Genomic DNA, 23325 nt, shown 5'->3' with positions numbered 1-23325 from the left:
CCTGCCTGTCCCCATAACCCTTGACTCCCTTATCGGTCAAAAATTTGCCTAACTCAGCCTCGAATATATTCAGTAACCCAGCCTCCACAGCTCTCTGGGGTAGAGAATTCCAAAGACTAATGACCCTCTGAGAGAAGAAATTCCTCATCCTTTATGTAAAGCTCTGATTGAAGTTCCTCTTGGTTCATTAACATGTCAAAACCACTTCTTACTATTGGTTTTAGACTCGTGCAGTCACTCTGGCTCTTACTCCAATTACCCCAACTGCCTGTCTCCCAGTACATTAGAAAAATGACAATGATATTAACAGATGAAAAATATTACAATTCCTTGTTTTCTTGGCACTATCAAATCACCCCTTGATCTCCTTTTCTCCAAGGAGAACAACCCCGGCTTCTCCAAGTTAATCTTGTAGCTAAAATCCCTCATTCATCTTTATTCGAGGCAGCTTTCCAGATATGTCTGGTTAAACCCCCGAACCTCAAAGTAGCTGCTTCAGGAGCTGGAGGAGTTCATTGAACTGTCCTTTACATGGGAAATCCTGATCAAGTGTAACCATGGTTCAAGTCCAACTTCTCTTGGCAAATACGCTGGGTTTTTATTGAGATGCAGCTGTGCTGAGTGTATGGTGTGGTTTTTCCAGTAAAGCAGTTGTTGTTGTTAACGATACTTTTACAGAAGCAGAAAGGGAAATCCATCTGGAAAAACAGTTCTTTCCCAGACACTGGGATTCAGTTTGACTAACCTCAATTTCAAAGCAAAATACCGCAGATGCTGGAAACCTGAAATAAAACAAAACTGCTGGGAACACTCAGCAGATAAGGCAGGTTCTGTAGAGAGAGAGAGACAGAGTTTATTGAACAGAATTTTATGGGCAACCCGCCTGCCCCTGACCTGTCGGCAATTTTACGGGGGGGGCAAGGCCAAGGGCAACCCACCCACCCTCATCTCAATTGAGGATCTTAAGTGGCCAGTTATTGGTCCTTAAGGGCAACTTGCTTCCTGGTGGGAGGGGTTTAGGAGGAGGCGTGACCCGAGGCTGCTTGGGCCTTGGCTGTAAGTGGTTGGGTGCTGTGGGGGAAGGCACCTCCACCACTCTCCCCTCATCCAAATTGGGCAACCCTCCAAGGCCTACTGCCCATGGCTGTTCCCTGCCTAACTGGCCTTGCCATCAAGATCCTTACCCCCACCCCTGGACATTCCTGCCATTCCCTCCACGAGTCCCTGGATTTACCTGCTCCTGTGGGCTCTGACACTTCGAATGATGGGGCAGCCTGTAGTCCCAGGAGTGGCCCCTGTTCCTTTTGGTGCTGCTGGGACTACAGCCATTCAGATCTTTGAGGCAGGACTTCCTCCTGAGTGAGGGGCAGAAGTCCTCCCTCAAGCTGATTGACACTCCTCGGAGTGTTAAATGGCTGCCAGGTTGTGGTGATGCCAACATTTTCAGTGGCGATTGGGAACCCTGCCATGCAGAAAATTCAGGTCGATGACCTTTCATCAGAACTATAACCTGAATCTCTGTTAAACTGCACCAAGATAACTGATGCAGCAAAGTTTAATTCCCACCATTAGATAATGAATTGGTGCCTCTATTCCCTGAAGACATTGAGTGTTACGATGTTTTGTGTGTGTGGATGAGCTGGGGACAGGGATTGAGGCTTCAGAACTACATCCACACCTGTTGTTGATTCCAAAGAATTGGCAAAGATGCAGGGAGAGTGAGTGATGACGAGAGGTCGAGGGCAGACACGTCATTCAGTTGATGAGAACAGCCCGTGTACTGTTCCAAAGGAACATCTTGCTGAATAACAATAATAACGATTTGTCCACAGCAGCTTTTCTATAAGTGTGCTTGTGCTGGTTGCCCAACCCCAGTAGAGTTTCTTTTCAGTATTTAAGATCCCGATAACAGCCCAGAATCTGTAAATTTTGCCCAGGCTTGTGCCCTGGAGAGGGCGCTCCAGTTTTGCTACAGAGCATTAGTGCAACACAGGAGGCAGCAGTTATAAGTGATAAGCCCAACTTAATTGATGTAGAGAATGGGTGCTACAGGCTGTTTCTGATGGTGTGAGAGCCCATCATGTCCCATTGGTCAGCCGTTGTCCACTTCAAGTTGGACAGCTCCCAACTAGAAAGGTGCTGACCCGCCACGGTCCCCCTGCTTCAATGGGTGTTTGGAGCTTAGCATGTCTGCTCAACAAGTAGACAGAATCCATCACACCAGGCAAACAAACAAGAAATGAAGAAGATGTCAACTCTTCAACTTGCAACCTGGAATGTTAGGAGCATGTGCACGGGACTGACAGACCATTTGCAGCCAACCAATAACGCATACAAGACAGCTGTGATTGACATGGAACTTTGTAATGATTCTGTTAGGGAAGGTTAACATTTAAAGAAAAATCCAAACACTCAGTAATTGACTGACAGAACTAGGTGACAAGGTTTCACATTTTTGAACAAAAACAAACTACAAAGAACTATAACTTAAGACTATAGTTCATAAAGACTTGTGCTATAAATTCAGTTCTACTTTTTACTTGCCCCACCCCCTCCCCCCCCCCCCCCCCCCAAAGGGCTTCTTCATACATCACAAAAATCTTGAAGGATTATTAACCCAAAGCCATGTCACAGGCCTTCAGAATTCACTTCAATTTCTCCTCATTTTCCCAGCCTGGCACTTAGACTTCCAGAACTCGCTCGCATCTCTCTCTTTCTCTCTCTCTCTCTCTGTGTGAGGTTCCCACTGTCCATCTCTTCCATTAGAGAGTTCTCTCTCTCGCATTCTCTCTCTCTCTCTCTCACCCCGCCCCCCTCTCTCTCTGTGAGGTTTCCACTGTCCATCTCTTCCATTAGTTTACCAGGCAGATCTGACAGTTTTAATTCCTCTTGAGTTTGTACTTCTCATTCCAAGCATGGGCTCCCACTCTCAATTTCTGCTTAGTGACTCCAGATCAGGAGCACCCCTGATTCCGAATGGTCTCTATGCTCCTTGTTCTGGCTGCCAGCAGATATATAACACTCTTCTGACAGCCTTCCAAGCTGACCCTGCTAGCAGCTTTTGCTCTCTCCAAGTGAGCTGCAAACTACACTAGACCAAAACTACAATTGCCTTCATTAATTAAAACCCAGATAAATTAAACAAAAGAACCTCCTAAGGCCTCCTAAAAACCTTTAACTTCTTTTCATTTTGGAACTACATACACAATTTAACTTTTTATTGAATTAAGTGGCGACCTTCTGGCTCCAACAGAAATCTCATCCATTGTTGAAGTTTTACACTTCTAACTCTGAACTCGCATGATAAACAAGGGTTGGCTTTTACCTGTAATTAATGCAAGCTTGTTTGATTTACATTTACTTCATGGCTGTTTCCTAGGTTCTTAATCAGGTTTTCCATTTATCTTACATATAACACAATCTCCAACCTAAAAGTTGTATTCCTTCAAAATAGGTTGTCTATAAGATATTAATATGAACCATGAATTAGATGATTATGACAACTTGATGGGCTGAACATCGACATAGCTTTCAAGTGGAGGGGGGAGAATCCAGTGGTCATGGTCCATGAAGGTATCAATGACATAGGTAGAACTAGGAAAGAGGTTCTGCTGAAGGAGTATAAACAGCAAGGGACTAAATTAAAAAGCAGAACCTCCAAGGTAATAATCTGTGGATTATTACTGAGTCACGAGCAAATTGGCGTAGGGTAAATAAGATTAGAGAGATGAATGCATGGCTGAAAGATTTGTGTGGGTGAAATGGGTTTTGATTCATGAGGCACTGGCATCAGTACTGGAGAATGCGGGAGCTGTGCCGTTGGGATGATCTTCACCTGAACTGTGCTGGGATGAGTGTTCTGGTGAGTCGTATAACTAGGGCAGTAGAGAGGGCTTTAAACTAAATAGTGGGGACAAGGGATCAAATTTGGGAAGATGTGATAAATTAATTAGAGAAGACAAGGCAAGAGCAAGATAGGAATAAGAGACCTGATGATCAGAGTGTACGAACCTAAGAGTGCACCAGCAGATAAGGCTAGAGGTTGCAAAAATAGCAAAAAGATAGAACTAAAGGCTCTATATCTGAATGTACGTAGCATTAAAAACAAAACAGATGAATTGGCAGCACAAATAGAAATAAATATGTATGATCTGATAGCCATTACTGAAACATGTCTACAGGGTGACCAAGACTGAGACTTGAACACTCAAGGGTTTATGACATTTAGGAAAGACAGGAAGCTAGGAAAAGATGGAAGGTAGCTCTTTTAGTTAAGGATGACATTGGTGCAATAAAGAGATATGACCTTAGTTCTGGAGAACAAGATTTAGAATCAGTTTGGGTAGAGGTGAGAAATAGTGATGGTAAGAAGTCACTTGTGGGAGTGGTTTATAGGCCCCCTAACAGTAACCACACTGTAGGACGGGGTATACAGAAAGAAACAATGGGGTTTGTGAGAAAGGTATGGTGATAATCATGGGTGATTTTAATCTGCATATAGATTAGACAAATCGGATTGGCAAAGGAAGCCAGGATGATGAGTTCATAGAGTGTTTTCAGGACAATTTCTTAGAGCAGCACATTTTAGCACCAACCAGAGAGCCGGCTATACGAGATCTGGTAACGTGCAATGACACAGGATTAATTAATGACCTCATAGTGAAGGCACCTCTAGGTAGCAGTGATCATAACATGATGGGATTCGCATTCAATTTGAGGGAGAGATTGGATCTAAGACTAGTTTTTTAAACTTAAATAAGGGTAGTTATGAGGGCATGGAGACAGAGCTAATCAAAGTGAACTGGGAAATTAGGTTAAGGGATAGGTCAATAGAGCTAGAGTGGCAGACATTTAAGGAGATATATCGGAATACTCAGAAAAGATGCATTCCAGTGAGAAGGAGAGCTTCTAAGGGAAGGACACACCATCCTTGACTAACTAAAGAAGTTAAAGATAGTATCAAATTGAAGGAAAAAACATATAACTCTGCAAAGATGAGTGGCAGATCAGAAGATTGAACAGAATTTAAAGAACAGCTAAGAATGACTAAAAAATTAATAAGGAGGGAGAAATTAGAGTATGAGAAGAAAGCTAACTTAAAATATAAGAACAGATAGTAAGAGTTCCTGCAGGTATTTAAAAAGGAAAGGAGTGTTAGTAAAGTGAGAGTTGGTCCTCCAGAGAATGAGAATGGGGAATTAATAATGGAAAATAAGGAATCATAGAATCGTGGAAAGTTTATGGCGCAGAAAGAGACCACTTGGCCCTTCGTGTCTGTGCTGGCCATGAAATAAGCCACCCAGCCTAATCCCACTTTCCAGCATTTGGTCCATAGCTCTGCAGGTTACGGCAGGTCAGGTGCACATCCAGACACACTTTAAATGAGTTGAGAACTGGGAAATGGCAGATTAATTGAACAGGTATTTTGTGTCTGTCTTCACTCTAGATGATACAACTAACATCCCAGACATTTACTTAAAATATATCCCCTTACTTAAAATTGATAAGGTACCAGGACCGGATGAGGTGCATCCAAGGGCACTGAGGGAAGTGAGAGTGGAAACTGCAGAGGCACTAGTGATAATCTTCCAGTCTTCCTGAGACACAGGGGTGGTGCTGGAGGACTGGAGAATTGCGAATGTTGCACCCTTGTTTAAAAAGGGGTGCAAGGATAAAGCCAGCAACTACAGACCAGTCAGTTTGACCTCAGTGGTAGGGAAACTTCTGGAAGCTATAGCACAGGATAAAATCAATAATCACTTAGACAAGTGCAGGATAATTAAGGAAAACCAGCATGGATTCATCAAGGGAAAATCATGTTTAATTAACTTGCTGGAGTGTTTTGAGGAGGTAACAGAGAAGGTTGATAAAGGAAACACTGTTGATATGGATTTTCAAAAGGCATTTGATACGTTACTACACAACAGACTCGTGAGCAAAATTCTAGCTCATGGAATAAAAGGGTAAGTCGGCACTTAGACAAGATATTGGCTGAGTGACAGGAAACAGAGAGTAGTGATAAATGGTTGTTTCTCAGATTGAAGGAATGTTTGTAATGGAGTTCCCCAGGGGTCAGTGCGGGGACCCTTGCTCTTCCTGGTATATATTAATGACCTAGACTGTGTGTGCAGGACATGATTTCAAAATTTGCAGATGATATGAAGGTTGGAAATGTCAACTGTGATGGGGATAGTCTTGTACTTCAAAAGGACATAGACATGTTGGTGGATTGGGCAGACAAGTGGCAGATGAAGTTCAATCCAGAGAAGCGTGAGGTGATTTGTTTTGGCAGAAAAGATATGGAGAGACAGTATAAGATAAAGGGGAAGCCTCTAAAGGAGGTGCAGGAACAGAGGGCATATTGAGATAGCAGTTAATAAAGCATATAGTATCTTAGGCTTTATTATTAGGGGCATAGAGTACAAGAGTAAGGAGGTCATGTTGAACTTGTATAAGACTAGTCCTCATCTGGAGTACTGTATCCAGTTCTGGGCGCCATACTTGAGGAAGGATGTAAAAGCATTGGAGAGAGTACAGAGGAGATTCACAAGAATGATTCCAGGGATGAAGAACTGTAGCTATGAGGATAGATTGGAGAGGTTGGGACTGTTTTCCTTGGAGAAAAGAAGGCTGAGAGGAGACTTGATAGAGGTAGTCAAGATCCTGAGGGGTATAGACAGGGTAAATAGTGAGAAACTGTTCTCACTCAAGAGAACATCAAGAACTAGAGGGCACAGATTCAAAATAATTGGCAAAAGGAGCAAATGTAATGTGAGGAAAAATTTTTTCACCCAGAAGGTGGTTGGAGTCTGGAACAAACTACCTGAAAGGGTGGTGGAGACAGGTTCGATCGAGGGTATTCAAAAGGGAATTGGATTGCTAGCTGAAAAGAGAGAATGTGCAAGGTTACGGGGTAAGGCAGGGGAATGGGACTAGGTGCAATGCTCTTTCGGAGAGACAGTGCAGATTTGATGGGCCAAATAGCCTCCTTCTGCACTGTAAAGATTCTGTGATACTATGAGTTGTGGATCAGGAGGTTAAAGGGAGGGAGGAACTTAAAACAATTACAATCACAACTGAAAGGGCACGGAGAAAATTATTACAACTGAAAGCTGACAAGTCTTGATGGACTTCATCCTAGGGTCTTAGCTGCTGAAATGGTCGATGGAATGGTTTTAATTATCCAAAATTCCCTAGCTTTTGGAAAGGTCTCCTTCTCTATTCAAGAAAGGAAGGAGAGAGAAAGTAGGAAACTACAGGCCAGTTAACTTAACATCCATAGCTGAAGAAAAATTGTTGGAATCTATTATTAAGAAGGTTATAGTGAGGCACTTAGAAAATCTCAAAGCAATCAAGTAGAGTCAACATGGCTTTGTAAAAGGGAAATCATGTTTGACTGATTTATTAGATAAAGGGGAACCTGTAGATGTGCTGTACTTAGATTTCCAGAAAGCATTTGACAAGGTGTCACATCAAAGGTTATTATACAAAATAAGAGCTCATGGTGTAGGGGTAACATATTAGCATGGATAGAGGGTTGGTTAGCTAACAGGAAGCAGAGAGTAGGGATAAATGGGTATTTTTCAGTTGCCAAGATGTGATGAGTGGAGTGCCACAGGGATCAGTGCCAGGACCTCAAATGTTTACAATTTACATCAATGACTTGGATGAAGGGACCAAATGTGTGGTAGCTAAATTTGCTGATGACACAAAGATAGGTAGGAAAGTGAGTTGTGAGGAGGACTTAAGGAGTCTGCAAAGAGACATTAGTTAAGTAAGTGGGCAGAAATTTGGCAGATGGAGTATAATGAGGATAAATGTGAACTTGTGCACTTTGGCAGAAAAATTAGAAAAGCAGCAAATTATTTAAATGGAGAGCGATTTCAGAACTCGGTGGTCCAGAGAGACCTGGGTGTCCTGGTACATGAATCAATAAAAGTTAGTGTGAAGGTACAGCAAGTGACTAGGAAGGTAAATGAAATTTTGTAATTTACTGCAAGAGATATGCAATATAAAAGTAGGGTTGTTTTGTTACAGTTGTACAGAGTGTTGGTGAGACCACACGTACAGCACTGTGTATAGTTTTGGTCCCCTTATTTAAGAAAATATATAAATTTGTTAGAAGCAGTTCAGAGATATACCTGGGATTGAGGGGTTTTCTTATGAGGAAAGGTTGGACAGGCTGGGCCTGTATCCATTGGAGTTTAGAAGAATGAGAGATGATCTTATTGAAACATATAAGATCCTGAGGGGATTTGACAGGGTGGATGCTGAAAGGATGTTTCCCCTTGTGGGGGAGACTAGAACTAGTGAACACAGTTTAAAAATGAGGGGTCTCCCATTTAAGACTGAGATGAAAAGAGATTTTTTCTCTGAGGTTCATGAATCTTTGGAACTCTCTGCCCCAGAGAGCAGTGGAGGCAGAGTCAATGAATATTTTTAAGGCAGAGGTAGACAGGTTCTTGACTAACAAGGGAGTCGAAGGTTATCGGGGGTATTGGGATTGTGGAATTGAGGCCTGAGTCAGATTAGCTGTGATGTTATTAAATAGAGCAGCTTTGAGGGTCTGAATGGCTTACCCCTACCCCTAATTGTAAGTTCATATGTACCCCAAGACCCAGTGTGGTTTCAGAACTGAAAGGCCTACAATTGACATGATCTTCTCAGTCTGGTAGAGAAATGCCAGGAACAAAGGAGACCACTGTAAACTGCCCTCAACAATCTCACTAAGACTTCAACCATGTGAGCAGAGGTGGTCTATTTAAGCTGCTGGAGAAAACTGGCTGCTCACTGAAGCTGCTCAATGTGATCTCCTCTTTCCAAGACAACATGCTGGGTAAGGTCAGCTATGACAGGGCAACATCGGAACCCTCGGAGATCCACAGTGAGTCAAACAAGGTTGTGTTCTGGCACCGACACTCTTTGGCCTATTCTTCTCTTTGCTGCTGTCATATTCCTTCAGGTCACCTACAGAGGGAGTCGACTTACATACCAGAACTGACTGAAAGCTGTTCAGCCTCACTCACCTGACATTCAAGACAAAGGTGCCCCAAATCCACATCAGAGAGTTGCTGTACGCTGACAATACCGCACGAGCATTCCAAACAAAGACTGTCTCATGCCTGTGAAGAGTTTATTCTGACCATCAGCATCAGGCAGACAAATGTCACGGCCCAGCATGTTGTCACAGCCCCACCTATCAGCATTGACAATGTGACGCTGGAGATTGTTGATAGTTTCACATATCTAAGCTCCACAATCACCAGCAATCTGTCACTTGATGCTAAATCAACACACACATCGCAAAAGCTGCCACTGTTGTGTCCAAGCTGAGTAAGAGAGTTTGGAACAACAGTAACCTGACTGAGAAACCAAACTGCGAGTTTACCAAGCCTGTGTCCTCAGCACACTCCTCTACAACGGTGAGACCTGGACAACACATACTAGGCAAGAGAAAAGGCTGAACAGTTTCCACCCTCGCTGTCTCAGACGCATCCTCGGCATCTCTTGGTAGGACAAAGGTCACCAACTCAGAGGTCCTGGAGTCTGCTAATTCCATCAGCATACATTCATTGCTAAGATAATGATGTCTGCGCTGATTCGGCCATGTTTATCAGATGAATGTCACATGTAGACCCAAAGAGCTTCTGTACAGTGATTTGGTCACTGGGTCACAACCTCCTGGGTGTTCATATCTCTGCTCCAAGAGCATCTGGAAGCAAGATATGAAGATGGTGGACATTGATACTGACAACTGGGACACAGTTGCTGACGGCCATGACCTCTGGAAGCTGACTGCTTAGAAGGGCATTAAAAGGGGAGAGCAGAAACAAAAAGCTCAACTGGCCAAGAAGAGGGCCCAGAGAAAACGGGCCAGTGAATCGAGCACCTTCTCAGCCCAATGCCTTCCTCTGCTGCAAATCTGGCAGAGACTGCATCCCAGAGTGGGGCTCCTGAATCACACCAGGTGATGCTGAACACAGATCTGACCACCATGGCATAAACCATCCTCTGATGAGGTGGAAAGCATACACAAAGTAGATAAAAGCAAAATACTGCGGATGCTGGAAATCTGAAACAAAAACAGGAAATGCTCAATAAATTCAGCAGGTCTAACAGCATCTGTGGAGAGAAAAACAGTTAATGTTTCGAGTCCGTATGACTCTTCTTCAGAGCTCTGAAGAATTTTCTGTTTTTGCTACACAAAGTAGAGTTTGTTTTCAGCATTAAAGATCCCGATGGTAGCAGAACTGCTTTCGAGTACGATCTAAAGCTAGAAACTAACTTTTTAGTAACTTTTTGTTTTGAAAACAAACACATTTTGCTCAGCTTTTTGATATATTTTAAATCATTCAGTGCTAATTTTTTTGTTAATTCTTTCACGGGATGTGGGCGTTGCTGGCTATCCCAGCATTTATTGCCCATCCCTAATTGCCCTTGAGAAGGTGGTGAGCTGCCTTCTTGAACCGCTGCAGTCCCTGTGGTGTAGGTACACCCACAGTGCTGTTAGGGAGTTCCAGGATATTGACCCAGCGACAGTGAAGGAATGGCGATATATTTCCAAGCTAGGACGATGAGTGGCTCGGAGGGGAACGTCCAGGTGGTGGGGTCCCTTGTATCTGCTGCCATTGTCCTTCTAGATGGTAGTGGTCGTGGGTTTGGAAGGTGCTGTCGAAGGAGTCTTGGTGAGTTCCTGCAGTGCATCTTGTAGATGGTACACACTGCTGCTACTGTGTGTCAGTGGTGGAGGGAATGAATGTTTGTGGATTGGGTGACAATTAAGTGAGCTGCTTTGTCCTGGATAGTGTCAAGCTTCTTGAGTGTTGTGGGAGCTGCACTCACCCAGGCAAGTGGGGAATATTCCATCACACTCCTGACTTGTGCCTTGTAGATGGTGGACAGGTTTTGGGGAGTCAGGGGGTGAGTTACTCGCCACAAGATTCCTAGCCTTTGACCTGCTCTTATAGGCACAGTATTTATATGGCTAGTCCAGTTCAGTTTCTGGTCAATGGTAACCCCCAGGATATTGATAGTGGGGGATTCAGTAATGGTAATGCCATTGAATGTCAAGGGGCGATGGTTAGATTCTCTCTTGTTGGAGTTGGTCATTGCACTTGTGTGGCGTGAGTGTTACTTGCCACTTATCAGCCCAAGCCTGGATATTGTCCAGGTCTTGCTGGATTTGGACATGGACTGCTTCAGTATCTGAGGAGTCGCGAATGGTGCTGAACATTGTGCAATCATCAGCGAACATCCCCACTTCTGACCTTATGATGGATGGAAGGACATTGATGAAGCAGCTTAAGATGGTTGGGCCATGGACACTACCCTGAGGAACTCCTGCAGTGATGTCCTGGAGCTGCAGTGACTGACCTCCAACAAACACAACCATCTTCCTTTGTGCTAGGTATGACTCCAACCAGCAGAGTATTCCCCCACCTCGATTCCCATTGACTCCAGTTTTGCTAGGGCTCCTTGATGCCACACTCAGTCAAATGTGGCCTTGATGTCAAGGGCAGTCACTCTCACCTCACCTCAGGAGTTCAGCTCTTTTGTCCATGTTTGAACCAAGGCTGTAATGAGGTCAAGAGCTGAATGGCCCTGGCGGAACCCAAACTGGGCGTCAGTGAGCAGGTTATTGCTAAGCTGGTGCTGCTTGATAGCACTGCTGATGACCCCTTCCATTACTTCACTGATGATGGAGAGTAGACTGATGGGGCACTAACTGGCTAGGTTGCATTTGTTCTGCTTTTTGTGTACAGGACACATGTGGGCAATTTTCCACATAGCCGGGTAGATGCCAGTGTTGTAGTTGTACTGGAATAGCTTGGCTAGGGGCGCAGTAAGTTCTGGAGCACAAGTTTTCAGCACTATTGCTGGAATATTGTCAGGGCCCATAGCCTTTGCAGTATCCAGTGCCTTCAGCAGTTTCTTGATATCACGTGAAGTGAATGGAATTTGCTGAAGACTGGCATCTCTGATGCTTGGGTGTCTGGAGGAGGCCGAGAAGGATCATCCACTCGGCACTTCTGGCTTATCCTTTGCACTGATGTGCTGGGCTCCTTCATCATTGAGGATGGGGATATTTGTGGAGCCTCCTCCTCCAGTGAGTTGTTTAATTGTCCACGATCATTCATGACAGGATGTGGCAGGACTGCAGAGCTTAGACCTGATCTGTTGGTTGTGAGATCGCTTAGCTCTGTCTATCACTTGCTGCTTATGCTGTTTGGCACGCAAGTCGTCCTGTTTTATAACTTCACCAGGTTGACACCACGGGTGGGATTTTCCAGCACTGCCCCCTGCCAGGATGGTACCATCCCGCTGAAAGTCAATGGACTTTTGGCTGAGTCGCTGAATCTCCCACGGCGGGTCAGGTCCACCACAGGGCCGGAAAATCCCACCCCTCATTTTTCGGTGTGCCTGGTGCTGCTCCTGGCATGTCCTCCTGTACTCTTCATTGAACCAGGTTTGGTCCCCTGGCTTGATGGTAATGGTAGATTAGGGGATATGTTGGGCCAGGAGGTTACAGATTGTAGTTTTGAGTACAGATTTGACTATAATTTTGCTGCTGCTGATGGCCCACAGCGCCTCATGGATATCCAGTCTTGAATTGCTAGATCTGTACGAAATCTATGCTATTTAGCACGGCCGTAGTGCCACACAACATGATGGAGGGTATCCTCAATGTGAAGGTGGGACTTCATCTCCACAAGGACTGTGCGGAGGTCACTCTTACCGATACTGTCTTGGACAGATGCATCTGCGGCAGGCAGGCTGGTGAGGATGAGGTCAAGTATATTTTTCCTTTTGTTGATTCCCTCACCACCTGCCGCAGACCCACTCTAGCAGCTTTATCCTTCAGGACTTGGCCAGCTCGGTCTGTGGTGGTGCTGCCGAGTCACACTTGGTGATGGACATTGAAGCCCCCGCCCAGAGAACCTTCTGTGGGGATTATTACAGGTTGAGGATATTACAGTTTGGGGGTATCACAGATTGGGGGCATTACAGTTGAGGGTATTGCAGTTTGGGGGTGTTACTGTTTGGGGGTGTTATAGTTTGGGGGTGTTACAGGTCTTTAAGCACAAACAAAGCTTATTCGAGGTTATGGGAGAATATGCAGGAAAAAAGTTGTAATATTTTCATCTGTTGCTCTTTGGGCCGGGTCTGAGTTTTCTTTCTCTTTCCTTTCAGGAGCGCTGTGTCTCCAGCCGTGTCAAAGCCCAGTCTCCTGTCGGTTTGGAGATGGAGGTGGTGCTCACGGGCGTGTCAAAGGAGGAACTGATTCAGAGTATGGACCGTGTGGACAGAGAGATTACCATGGTGGAACAGCAGATTATCAAACTGAAGAAGAAGCAGGTAACGTGGTACAGTAAGGAGTAAGGAGTCATGGGGTCGTTTTATTGAGGCACGGGCTTGTGCAGACATGGTTCAGAGTGCAGATCTGGCCATTGATACGTGTAGGATTTAAATCCTTCCACCATTGTCTAAATATAGTTATTACAAAATACTAAATCTCCGGTACAATTTATTTTAGAGTGGTAAGCATTATTACTGATTCTGAATATTGAGGCCGTTACTTTCCTACATTAACAGGGTGATGGAATTTATAAAATTGTTGGGAATGTGATGTGAGCAATCGGTTACTGGAACTGCTTTAGAACATAAGAGCATAAGAAATATGAGCAGGAGGTGACCATTCGGCCCATCAAGTCTGCTCCACCATTCAATATAATCATGGCTGACCTTATACCTCAACTCTGCTTTCCCTCCTGCTCCCCATATCCCTTAATTCCCTGAGAAACCAAAAATCTGTCTATCCCAGCCTTAAATATATTCAACAAAGGCACATTAACAACTCTCTTGGGTAGAGAAGTCCAAAGATTCACAAGCATCTGAGAGAATAAATTTCTCCTCACTTCAGCCTTAAATGGTCATCCCTTTATCCTTAGGCTGTCGCCTTGTGTTTTAGATTCCCTGATCAGTGGTAACAATCTCAGTGTCTACCCTATCAAACCCCTTCAGAATCTTGGATGTTTCAATGAGACCACCTCTCATTTTTCTAAACTCCAGAGAATATCGAGCCAATTTACTCAGCCTCTCATCATAGGACAACCTTCTCACCCCAGGAACCAATGTCTAGTGAACTTTTGCTGTACTTCCTCCAGTGCAAGTTGTAGAACAATGTCACTCGTTTCATGGCTGTGGTGTGTACCACATCTTGTGTGTCTCTCACAGGATGACAGAGAAAAGATTTGCAGGAGGATGGGGAAAAGGCAGCAAGTGGCACCAGCTGAGTTGTTCTTGCTGAGAGGCAGCATGAATAGGGCAGGCCCAATGGCCTCTTTCCATACTGCAGCCATTGTATGATTCTTTGATATTAGAATGCGTGCTAGGAATATGTAAAATTCTTCATTGCAGCTGCATTTATCTCTGAGAGACATTTAATAATCTACTTAGTAAACAGTTTTGTTGAAGTCACTGTAATCTGCTGATTTTTTAATTTGTCAAATTACTCATTTACTGAGGAATTGCTGTAGAAATTTGGGAGTCAAATTCTGGCTGATAGTAAAAGTGTTGAAGTAAAAATCAGAATCCCCTAATCCTGAAACCAAAATCCTATCTTGTATTCATACTGACTTTTCTTAGTAAAAATATTGACAGGGATTTCACTCTGTGGTTTTCAGTAAACTGAAATAAGATACAAACCATTTTAACCAATGGTGTTACTGGAAAATTAATGGTTCTTTAAGGTACAGGCCTGAAACGGTGTTGCTTGCTCCTTCTGAAGGAGTATTACAGTGGAACATGGCCTGTCCTCACCCAGGCCAGAAACCCCACCCCAAACCTGAGGGACTGAGCCATCTACAAAGGCAGGATACAGCAGCATCGCTCACTTTCAACCAGCTTGATCTGACCCAACCCACTCATTTCAGTGTACATTACTCAAGCTGGCTCTGAGCAGAACTGGACCCAGTGCTCAAGGTGGGTTCCAGTAGACTACTGTAGAGCATTGAGTCTATCCTACTCTTTGGGCTCTCTGTATTTCCAGGTTCTGTTGTCTGCTATGAATTTGGGTGAATATGTTGAATGCCGGTTTGCTGAGGTTCTGCTTTCTCTTACTGTGTCACTAGTGGTTATATACACCTCATTTGTCATGTTAGTATTTTGTATTAACTGCCCTTGCACAGTGCCTGTCTAGATCCATATTCTGTTCAGCTCAGGCTGTCTCACCCCATTCCACTGTCTCTCTCCCTCTCAGTTAGAAATTGGCAGGTATGATGTGGTGGGCATCACAGAGACATGGCTGCAAGGGGATCAGGACTGGGAGCTAAATATCCAAGGATATACATCCTATCGAAAAGATAGGCAGGTTGGCAGAGGGGGTGGGGTTGCTTTGTTAGTAAGAAATGAAATTAAATCGATAGCAAGAAATGACGTAGGGTCAGATGATGTAGAATCTGTGTGGGTAGAGTTGAGGAACCGCAAAGGTTAAAAAACTATAATGGGAGTTATGTACAGGCCTCCGAACAGTAGTCAGGATGTGGGGCACAAGATACACCAGGAGATAGAAAAGGCATGTAAGAAAGGCAAGGTTACAGTGATCATGGGAGATTTCAATATGCAGGTAGACTGGGAAAATCAGGTTGGTAGTGGATCCCAAGAAAAGGAATTTATGGAATGTCTACAAGATGGCTTTTTGGAGCAGCTTGTGGTGGAGCCTACAAGGGAACAGGCAATTCTAGATTTAGTGATGTGTAATGAGGCATATTTGATAAGGGAGCTTAAGGTGAAGAACCCTAAGGAAGAAGTGACCATAATATGATAGAATTTACTCTGCAATTTGAGAGGAAAAAGCTGGAATCAGATGTAACGGTATTACAGTTGAATAAAGGCAACTACAGAGGCATGAGGGAGGAGCTGGCCAGAATTGACTGGGAGATGAGCCTAGCAGGAAAGACAGTGGAACAGCAATGGCAGGAGTTTCTGGGAGTAATTTGGGAGACACAGCAAAAATTCATCCCTAGGAAGAAGAAGCATATTAAAGGGAGGACGAGGCAACCATGGCTGACAAGGGAAGTCAGGGACAGCATAAAAGCTAAAGAGAAAGCATACAATGCGGTGAAGAGCAGTGGGAAACCAGGGGATTGGGAAGCCTACAAAGACCAACAGAGGACAACTAAAAAAGAAATAAGGAGAGAGAAGATTAAATATGAGGGTAAACTAGCCAGTAATATAAAAGAAGATTGCAAGAGTTTTTTTAGATATGTAAAGGGTAAGAGAGAGGCAAAAGTGGACATTGGGCTGCTGGAAAATGACGCTGGAGAAGAAGTGGGGAACAAAGAAATGGCGGAGGAACTGAATAGGTACTTTGCGTCAGTCTTCACGGTGGAAGACACGAGTAACATCCCCAAAGTTCAAGAGAGTCGGGCAGCAGAGGTGAGTATGGTGGCCATTACCAAGGAGAAGGTGCTAGGAAAACTGAAAGGTCTGAAGGTGGATAAATCAACCTGGACCAGATGGATTACACCCCAGAGTTCTGAAGGAGATAGCTGAAGAGATAGTGGAGGCGTTAGTAGTGATCTTTCAGGAATCACTGGAGTCAGGGAGGGTCCCAGAGGACTGGAAAATCGCTAATGTAACCCCCCTATTTAAGAAGGGAGTGAGGCAAAAGATGGGAAATTACAGGCTGATTAGCCTGATCTCGGTCGTTGGTAAGATTTTAGAGTCCATTATTAAGGATGAGATTTCAGAATACTTGGAAGTGCATGATAAAATAGGGCAAAGTCAGCATGGTTTCATCAAGGGGAGGTCATGCCTGACAAATCTGCTAGAATTCTTTGAGGAGGTAATGAACAGGTTAGACAAAGGAAAGCCAATGGATGTTGTCTACTTGGACTTCCAGAAGGCCTTTGACAAGGTGCCGCACAGGAGGCTGCTCAGTAAGATAAGAGCCCATGGTGTTAGAGGCAAGGTACTAGCATGGATAGAAGATTGGCTGTCTGGCAGGAGGCAGAGAGTGGGGATAAGGGCGTCCTTCTCAGGATGGCGGCCAGTGACTAGTGGAGTTCCGCAGGGGTCAGTGTTGGGACCAAACTTTTCACTTTATACATTAATGATCTAGATGAAGGAACTGAGGGCATCCTGGCTAAGTTTGCAGATGATACAAAGATAGGTGGAGGGACAGGTAGCATTGAGGAGGCGGGGAGGCTGCAGAAGGATTTGGACAGGTTAGGAGAATGGGCAAAGAAGTGGCAGATGGAATACAACGTGGGGAAGTGTAAGGTCATGCACTTTGGTAGGAAGAATAGAGGCATAGACTATTTTCTAAATGGGGAGAGAATTCAGAAATCTGGAGTGCAAAGGGACTTGGGAGTCCTAGTCCAGGATTCTCTTAAGGTTAACTTGCAGGTTGAGTTGGTAGTTAGGAAGGCAAATGCAATGTTGGCATTTATTTCGAGAGGACTAGAATATAAAAGCAGGGATGTGTTGCTGAGGCTTTATAAGGCTCTGGTCAGACCACATTTAGAATATTGTGAGCAACTTTGGACCCCGTATCTCAGGAAGGATGTTCTGGCCCTGGAGAGGGTCCAGAGGAGGTTCACGAGAATGATCCCAGGAATGAAAGGCTTAACATATGAGGAACGTTTGAGGACTCTGGGTCTATACTCGATGGAGTTTAGAAGGATGAGGGGGGATCTGACTGAAACTTACAGAATACTGAAAGGCCTGGATAGAGTGGACTTGGGGAAGATGTTTCCATTAGTAGGAGAGACTAGGACCCGAGGGCATAGCCTCAGAGTAAAGGGAAGACCTTTTAGAACAGAGATGAGGAGAAACTTCTTTAGCCTGAGAATGGTGAATCTGTGGAATTCATTGCCAGAGAAGGCTGTGGAGGCCAGGTCATTGAGTGTATTTAAGACCGCGATAGATAGGTTCTTGATTGGTAAGGGTTACGGGAAGAAGGCGGGAGAATAGGGTTGAGAAACTTATCAGCTATGATTGAATGGCGGAGCAGACTCGATGGGCCGAATGGCCTAATTTCTGCTCCTATGTCTTATGGTCTTTAGTGCCAACTTTGCCCAGTTTATGAATTTCTGATTCTGGTCATCAGTGTAAGTTAGAAACAGTCATGATCCAGGTCGAGGTTCATGAGGCCACTGCCCATCTGCTGCCCCCTGTGGGTGCTGACTGAAAAATTTCTCCTCAAAATAATAGGGTTCACAGGTTTATTAAGTGCACATCCATAATTATTATTGGTAATGATGAAACAAATCCTTAACAAAAGCACTTGCAGCAAAATGTGGCACACTTTAGAACATATTCCAGTTCTGAGCTCAGTCTCTTTGAATGACCAAAACTTCCAATATCAAAGTATCTGTTCCAATGCTCAATGGTGTTTAATGTTTATAGACTGAATGAAGCATTGCTTCTAACCGGACTGAAATTATAAAACATGAAGTAAGCTTGTCTTCTAATTGAATTCCCAACAGACTCACTGAAAGGGCTGAATTTCCCATTCCCGCTGCTGTCGGTGTGAGCAGACAATATTTGCGATTGTCCGCTCAGCCCGCCGATGGCGGCCGTGTTTCCCACCGGCAGACGTTGGGAACCTCACTGTAATACATCAGCGTATCATTATAAGGCCAGCCTGTCAGCCTCACACGCCACAACCCCCGCCCACATCGGCGGGAAAACACCTCTTGACAGCGTGATGTGCAGAAGTTGGGACTTACCGCCAGTGCCTTGCTCAGATCACGCACATCTGAGGAGCAGGAGATTCTGGAGCCCGACAGCAACGGGACCCTGGAGGAACATCCATGACATGCTGGCTGGATTCTCATGGACATGGCTCCACCACGAAGCAGCTCACGGAAGGTGGAAAGTCACCGTTGAGGGTCTGCTCACAACGGATAATGCTCGAGGGGGTGGAGAGGAACATACAGCTGTGTTTGGGAGAGGAAGAGGTGTCGAGGGGGGGGTGCAATGAAGGTGTTGGGAGGGAGGGACTCCGGGGAGGTAGACGTAAAGTGGGGGGTGGAAGGTGTAAGGGAAGGTGTTGGAGGGCAGGGAAGGAGTCCAGAGGGAGGAATGAGTCAGTGGAGGGGGAGGAGGAGAGAGGAGTCCAGGGGGGATGAAGGACTGAGGAGAGGGGAGGGAGTAAGGGTGTCTGAAGGGGGATGGAGTAAGGAGTCGGGAAGGAGGGAGGACTAAGTGGGGTGTGGGAAGGACTAAAGTGGGGTGGAGTCCGGAGAGGGGGATGTCCAAGTGAATGTGCAAGGGAGGGCTCTGATGAGTCCATGACTGCCTCCTGGAGAGTGAGCTGAGGGTGGGCGTAGTATGAGGTAATGGTGAGAATGACCGAGGACAGAGTGAGGTGGTAGAGTGGGGGGGGTGAGTGTTCGACGTTAGCAGTAGAAGGGAAAGCGAGGGTGGTTGGTGGGGACACGGAGGCAGACACTGACCCTGGGACTGTGAAGGAGGAGGTCGGGGAGGTGAATGTGGATGGAGGTGGGATTTCTGGGAAGGAAGGGATCGTGCACATTCACCTGGACATCTCCGAAGATAAAGGGTTGTGGCTGGTAGGTCACGCAGGGTAGGTGGAAGGTGACGCAGGGGGTTGACAGTGATGGGGGAAAGGAAATGGGTGACTGCGGGAGGGGAAAGGACGAGAGAGTAAAAGAAAAACTGTATCACCACCATGCTGGCTAAATCGAAAGTGAAACAATGGTTGTGCTGGGTGAGATCAGATGCTGCATGGAGTGTGATCAGTGGATGGGCGGAGATGCAGTTCAGCTCAGATGGACAACTGAAAGCAAACCCCAGCAGCCGGCATTGAGGTGATTGTGAACAGGGAAGGATCTGCTTGTGTGCAGAATATTCGCACAAGGCTTCAGAAGGCAGAAACACACACCAGTCAACAAAGCTGAAAGACACCATTACACATTATTCAGCGAAACTGAAGATATTTCCAGACTGTAAAGTGACAAAATGTGTTCATCCGTGCAACCTTAGACTTCTAGGTGCTGCCCTGACATCCGCAGCAGGGGTGGAGACAGCCTGTGCAATGGTTGACCCTGTTGCCTCTGATGACTTCGGTGTGGAGTCTCTGGAGAGCTGAGGCCTTGGAGGCCCTGGCTTGCTCTGGCTGTCCTCCTGTGGGCCAGCTGCTCCTTCTGTGGTGACAGAGGACGAGGTTGAGGGAGTCACAGGCAAAGGGGACTGGAGGGAGAGGACAGCGTCTGAGTTCCTGAGGGAATGACCCAGGGGTGTCCAGCTGCTGCTGCTCCTGCCTTCGGGTGCTCAAGGCCCCCAGCCTGACTCCTTGAGGGGAAGGAGCACCTGAAGGAACATCGAGGTGCCCTGTTTCCCTCTCGCGTTGCCAATGCAGGGACTCGTCCATGGCTCCACAATGGAGTGCAGGTCTGCACACATCTCCGCGTTCTGCTGTACCAGGGTCTCCATGGCGTCCGCCATCCTCCCCATGGAGACCTCCACACGCGCACATGTGGGCACCATTTCATCAGAGAGCAGGCAGATGCACTCCTCTGATTCGCGGGCCACTCTGGTGAGGGTTTCCAACAGCTGTATGTGATGTTCCCCTGCCTTCTGCTGACTCTCCACGATGAGTTGGAAGACAAAATCCAGGGGCTCATCATCTGACTGGGACCTCACAGATGCCTCTTCCCCATCTCCGAGTGCCGGGGAGCTCGGCTGAACCTGCCTCCTCCTGCTGAGGACAGGTGTCCGTGCAGTAACCACCAGATTGTGAACCCGAGCCTGCTATAGATCTAGGTCCCATGGAGGTGTGTGTCTCTGCGCTGGTGGAGGGTGTGGGTAAGCGCTGTGAGGGGTCTTCCAGGCTGCTTATTTCCAGCTCTTCAATGGAGGAGGTGGCCCCTTGGCTGGAGGTGAGGAAGTGGATGGAGCTGAGGGACTGGCTGCCTGAGCGTGTCGGTCGCTTGGTAGAGCTCCCTGTTAACCAGAAATAATTAGTGCATGGCAGGAGAGAGAGCACTGAGTTGCATTGAGAGAGGGATGATGTGGTACAGGATCCTCAGGAGGGTGTTCACCGCTGACCTCACCGTCACCACAGGCAGGGTCCACGTCCTCACCAATCAGCACGATGGCCGCTCCTCAAAGTGAGTGAGGGGCCTAATGTGGGCCACTCCACCCCTGGTCAGGGACCTCTCCCTGCTGATTTGAGCCAGCTTCTCCTGCCTGGAAACAGATGGAGAGAGTGTGAGCAGGACACATGGCCCTGAGTGGAATGTTTGTGTGGTGAGCGGAGCCGTGGACTGGATGAGGACTCGAGCTCCAGAGGATATGAACCTGATGGAGATGTGAGGGTGTGTGAGAGAGTTAGTGATGGTGACCCTCGAGGTGTGAGATCCCTGTGGCTGTGTGATGGGTTTGAGAGTGTGTGAGTTGAGAGTGATGAGAAGAGTGGGTTAACCTGGTGGAAGAGATGAGACTGTTCATCCTGTAGTGGCACTGGGCGGCTGTCCTCTTTATCAGGGCATTGGCACTGACCACCACCTCCTGAGACAAATTGGTGATGTTGCAGCCCATCCTGTGGCCAGAGTGGGGGCAGAGGACATCACGGCGGGCCTCTCCTGTGCCCAGTAGGCATTCGAGGGACGAGTCATTGAGTTGGGGGGTGCAGTCTTTTTGCCTCTTGGGGGCCATCTTGTCCTCCATGCAGCGGTCCTGGGCTGGAAGCACTGAGGTGTGCGTGTAGTGCGCTTTACATTTGGTGCCTGGCATGATGAAGCGGGGAGGTGATGGTGTGGCGGGCGAATGAGAGCCTGTCTGCCATGGAAACGGTGAGTTTGCTGGGTCTGCATAATTAATGAGGCAAGATTGGAACCAGACGGCCTGAGCTGCTGCCATTGCAGCCAAGAGGTAAAATATCGATTTACCCGCCTGCTACCGCACTCAGTGTCAATCTTGGATGATTCCGTCCAAAGAGTTGCATTTATATAGCACCTTTCAGCGCCTCAGGACATTTAACAGGCAAAAGCTAAAAGTTAACATGTAGAGAAATTACTTTTTGTGTCATACCGGTGGTCTAATTAACCCCTTCCTCATGGTGATGTTCATCCTGATCTCACATCGAGCCATTTCAGAAACATCTCTGGCATCTCCTGCCCCTTTCATTGAACAGCCTCTTTGGTCTTTTTCATTTGACAGCTACAGCTTGAAGCAGAAGCCACAAAGCCAGCAGAAGCTGAGAATCCTGTTTCCCCGCCCCCAGCTGAGCAGCGACATCGCAGCGTCGTCCAAATCATTTACGATGAAAACAGGGTAAGAGTTTAATAGCAGCAGGAACGGGGAGCAATGAATCAAGTGGGGAAAAAGACAGCAGTTCTCAAAGCTTAGGTTCACTGCCAAGCTCAGACTACGGAACTGTTCCCTGTGGTGGCCGGGTGGAACTTCACTCACCTGCTTCCATTCTATCAATTCAGCTGCAGCCAGAGAATCAGGAAGAAAATGGCTTCTCTTCCTGCTCCAGACAGTTATTCCCCTGGGATCTATCCATGGCCCCCTCCTATTTCTCACCTACATGCTGCACCTCAGCAACATCCTGAAACAGTGTCAGTTTTCACATGTGTACTGATGACACCCAGCTCTACCTCACCACTCCTCCACTGTCTGTCATTGCACTGGGTTGGAATCACCTCTCAGGTCTTGTGGTGCAACAGAAAGCATCCCTGCCTCTGAGGGAGAAGCTCCAGGTTCAATTCCTACCCCAGGACTTGTTGGCCATGGAAGGAGCGTTCATGACACGGTTCAAAGAATTGATAATCAACCTGCTAATCCTTCCAACACCTCCCCACTGCCCCGACAGGAAGAAGTGTGGGTGGAGACACAAAAAAATAAACACACGACTTGTCTGGGCTGGGCTGGCCTGGCCAGTTCAGTGTGCTGAAGTGACCTCTGTCAATGTGCTGGATATTCCTAGAGGAGCAGCTGCCCTGGTTTCCGGTGCTAACTCAGCACTCTGCCACCATTGCTGTAAAGTCTGTGCCGTGATGGTTTTTGTATAACATGTTGAAATGGCTGTTGGGTTCTGACGATAAATCCTCATTTTTAAAAAAAAACTTCTTACTGCAGAAAAAAGCGGAAGCTGCTCACCGAACTCTGGAGGGACTGGGTCCTCGGGTTGAACTGGTGAGTCTTGTCTTGTCTCTACCCATCTGGCTGATATACAACTAACTCTTTCAATCCTTTTCTTCAATGTTTGAGTAAACTTAGATCAAAGACTAGGAAGCAGAAAACAGCTTTATGAACCATTAACCAAACAACTTTCCAAATACTGCAGGC

General features: G+C 46.2%; 1 protein-coding gene across 1 annotated transcript in view; it reads left to right on the top strand.

The window, feature by feature from the left end:
* Nucleotides 1-23325, top strand: part of ncor2 (nuclear receptor corepressor 2) — a 278572-nt gene that overhangs the window by 66475 nt on the left and 188772 nt on the right. The window contains exons 5-7 of the mRNA XM_078554604.1: nucleotides 13192-13356; nucleotides 22192-22305; nucleotides 23116-23172. Coding sequence (XP_078410730.1) covers nucleotides 13192-13356; nucleotides 22192-22305; nucleotides 23116-23172 — 336 coding nt within the window. The remainder of the gene's footprint in view (nucleotides 1-13191; nucleotides 13357-22191; nucleotides 22306-23115; nucleotides 23173-23325) is intronic.

Source organism: Cetorhinus maximus, chromosome 12 (assembly GCF_964194155.1).
Source record: "Cetorhinus maximus chromosome 12, sCetMax3.hap1.1, whole genome shotgun sequence".
Classification (NCBI taxonomy): domain Eukaryota; kingdom Metazoa; phylum Chordata; class Chondrichthyes; order Lamniformes; family Cetorhinidae; genus Cetorhinus; species Cetorhinus maximus.
Note: the sequence above shows the minus strand (reverse complement) of the source record. Positions and strands in the feature narration are given on the sequence as shown.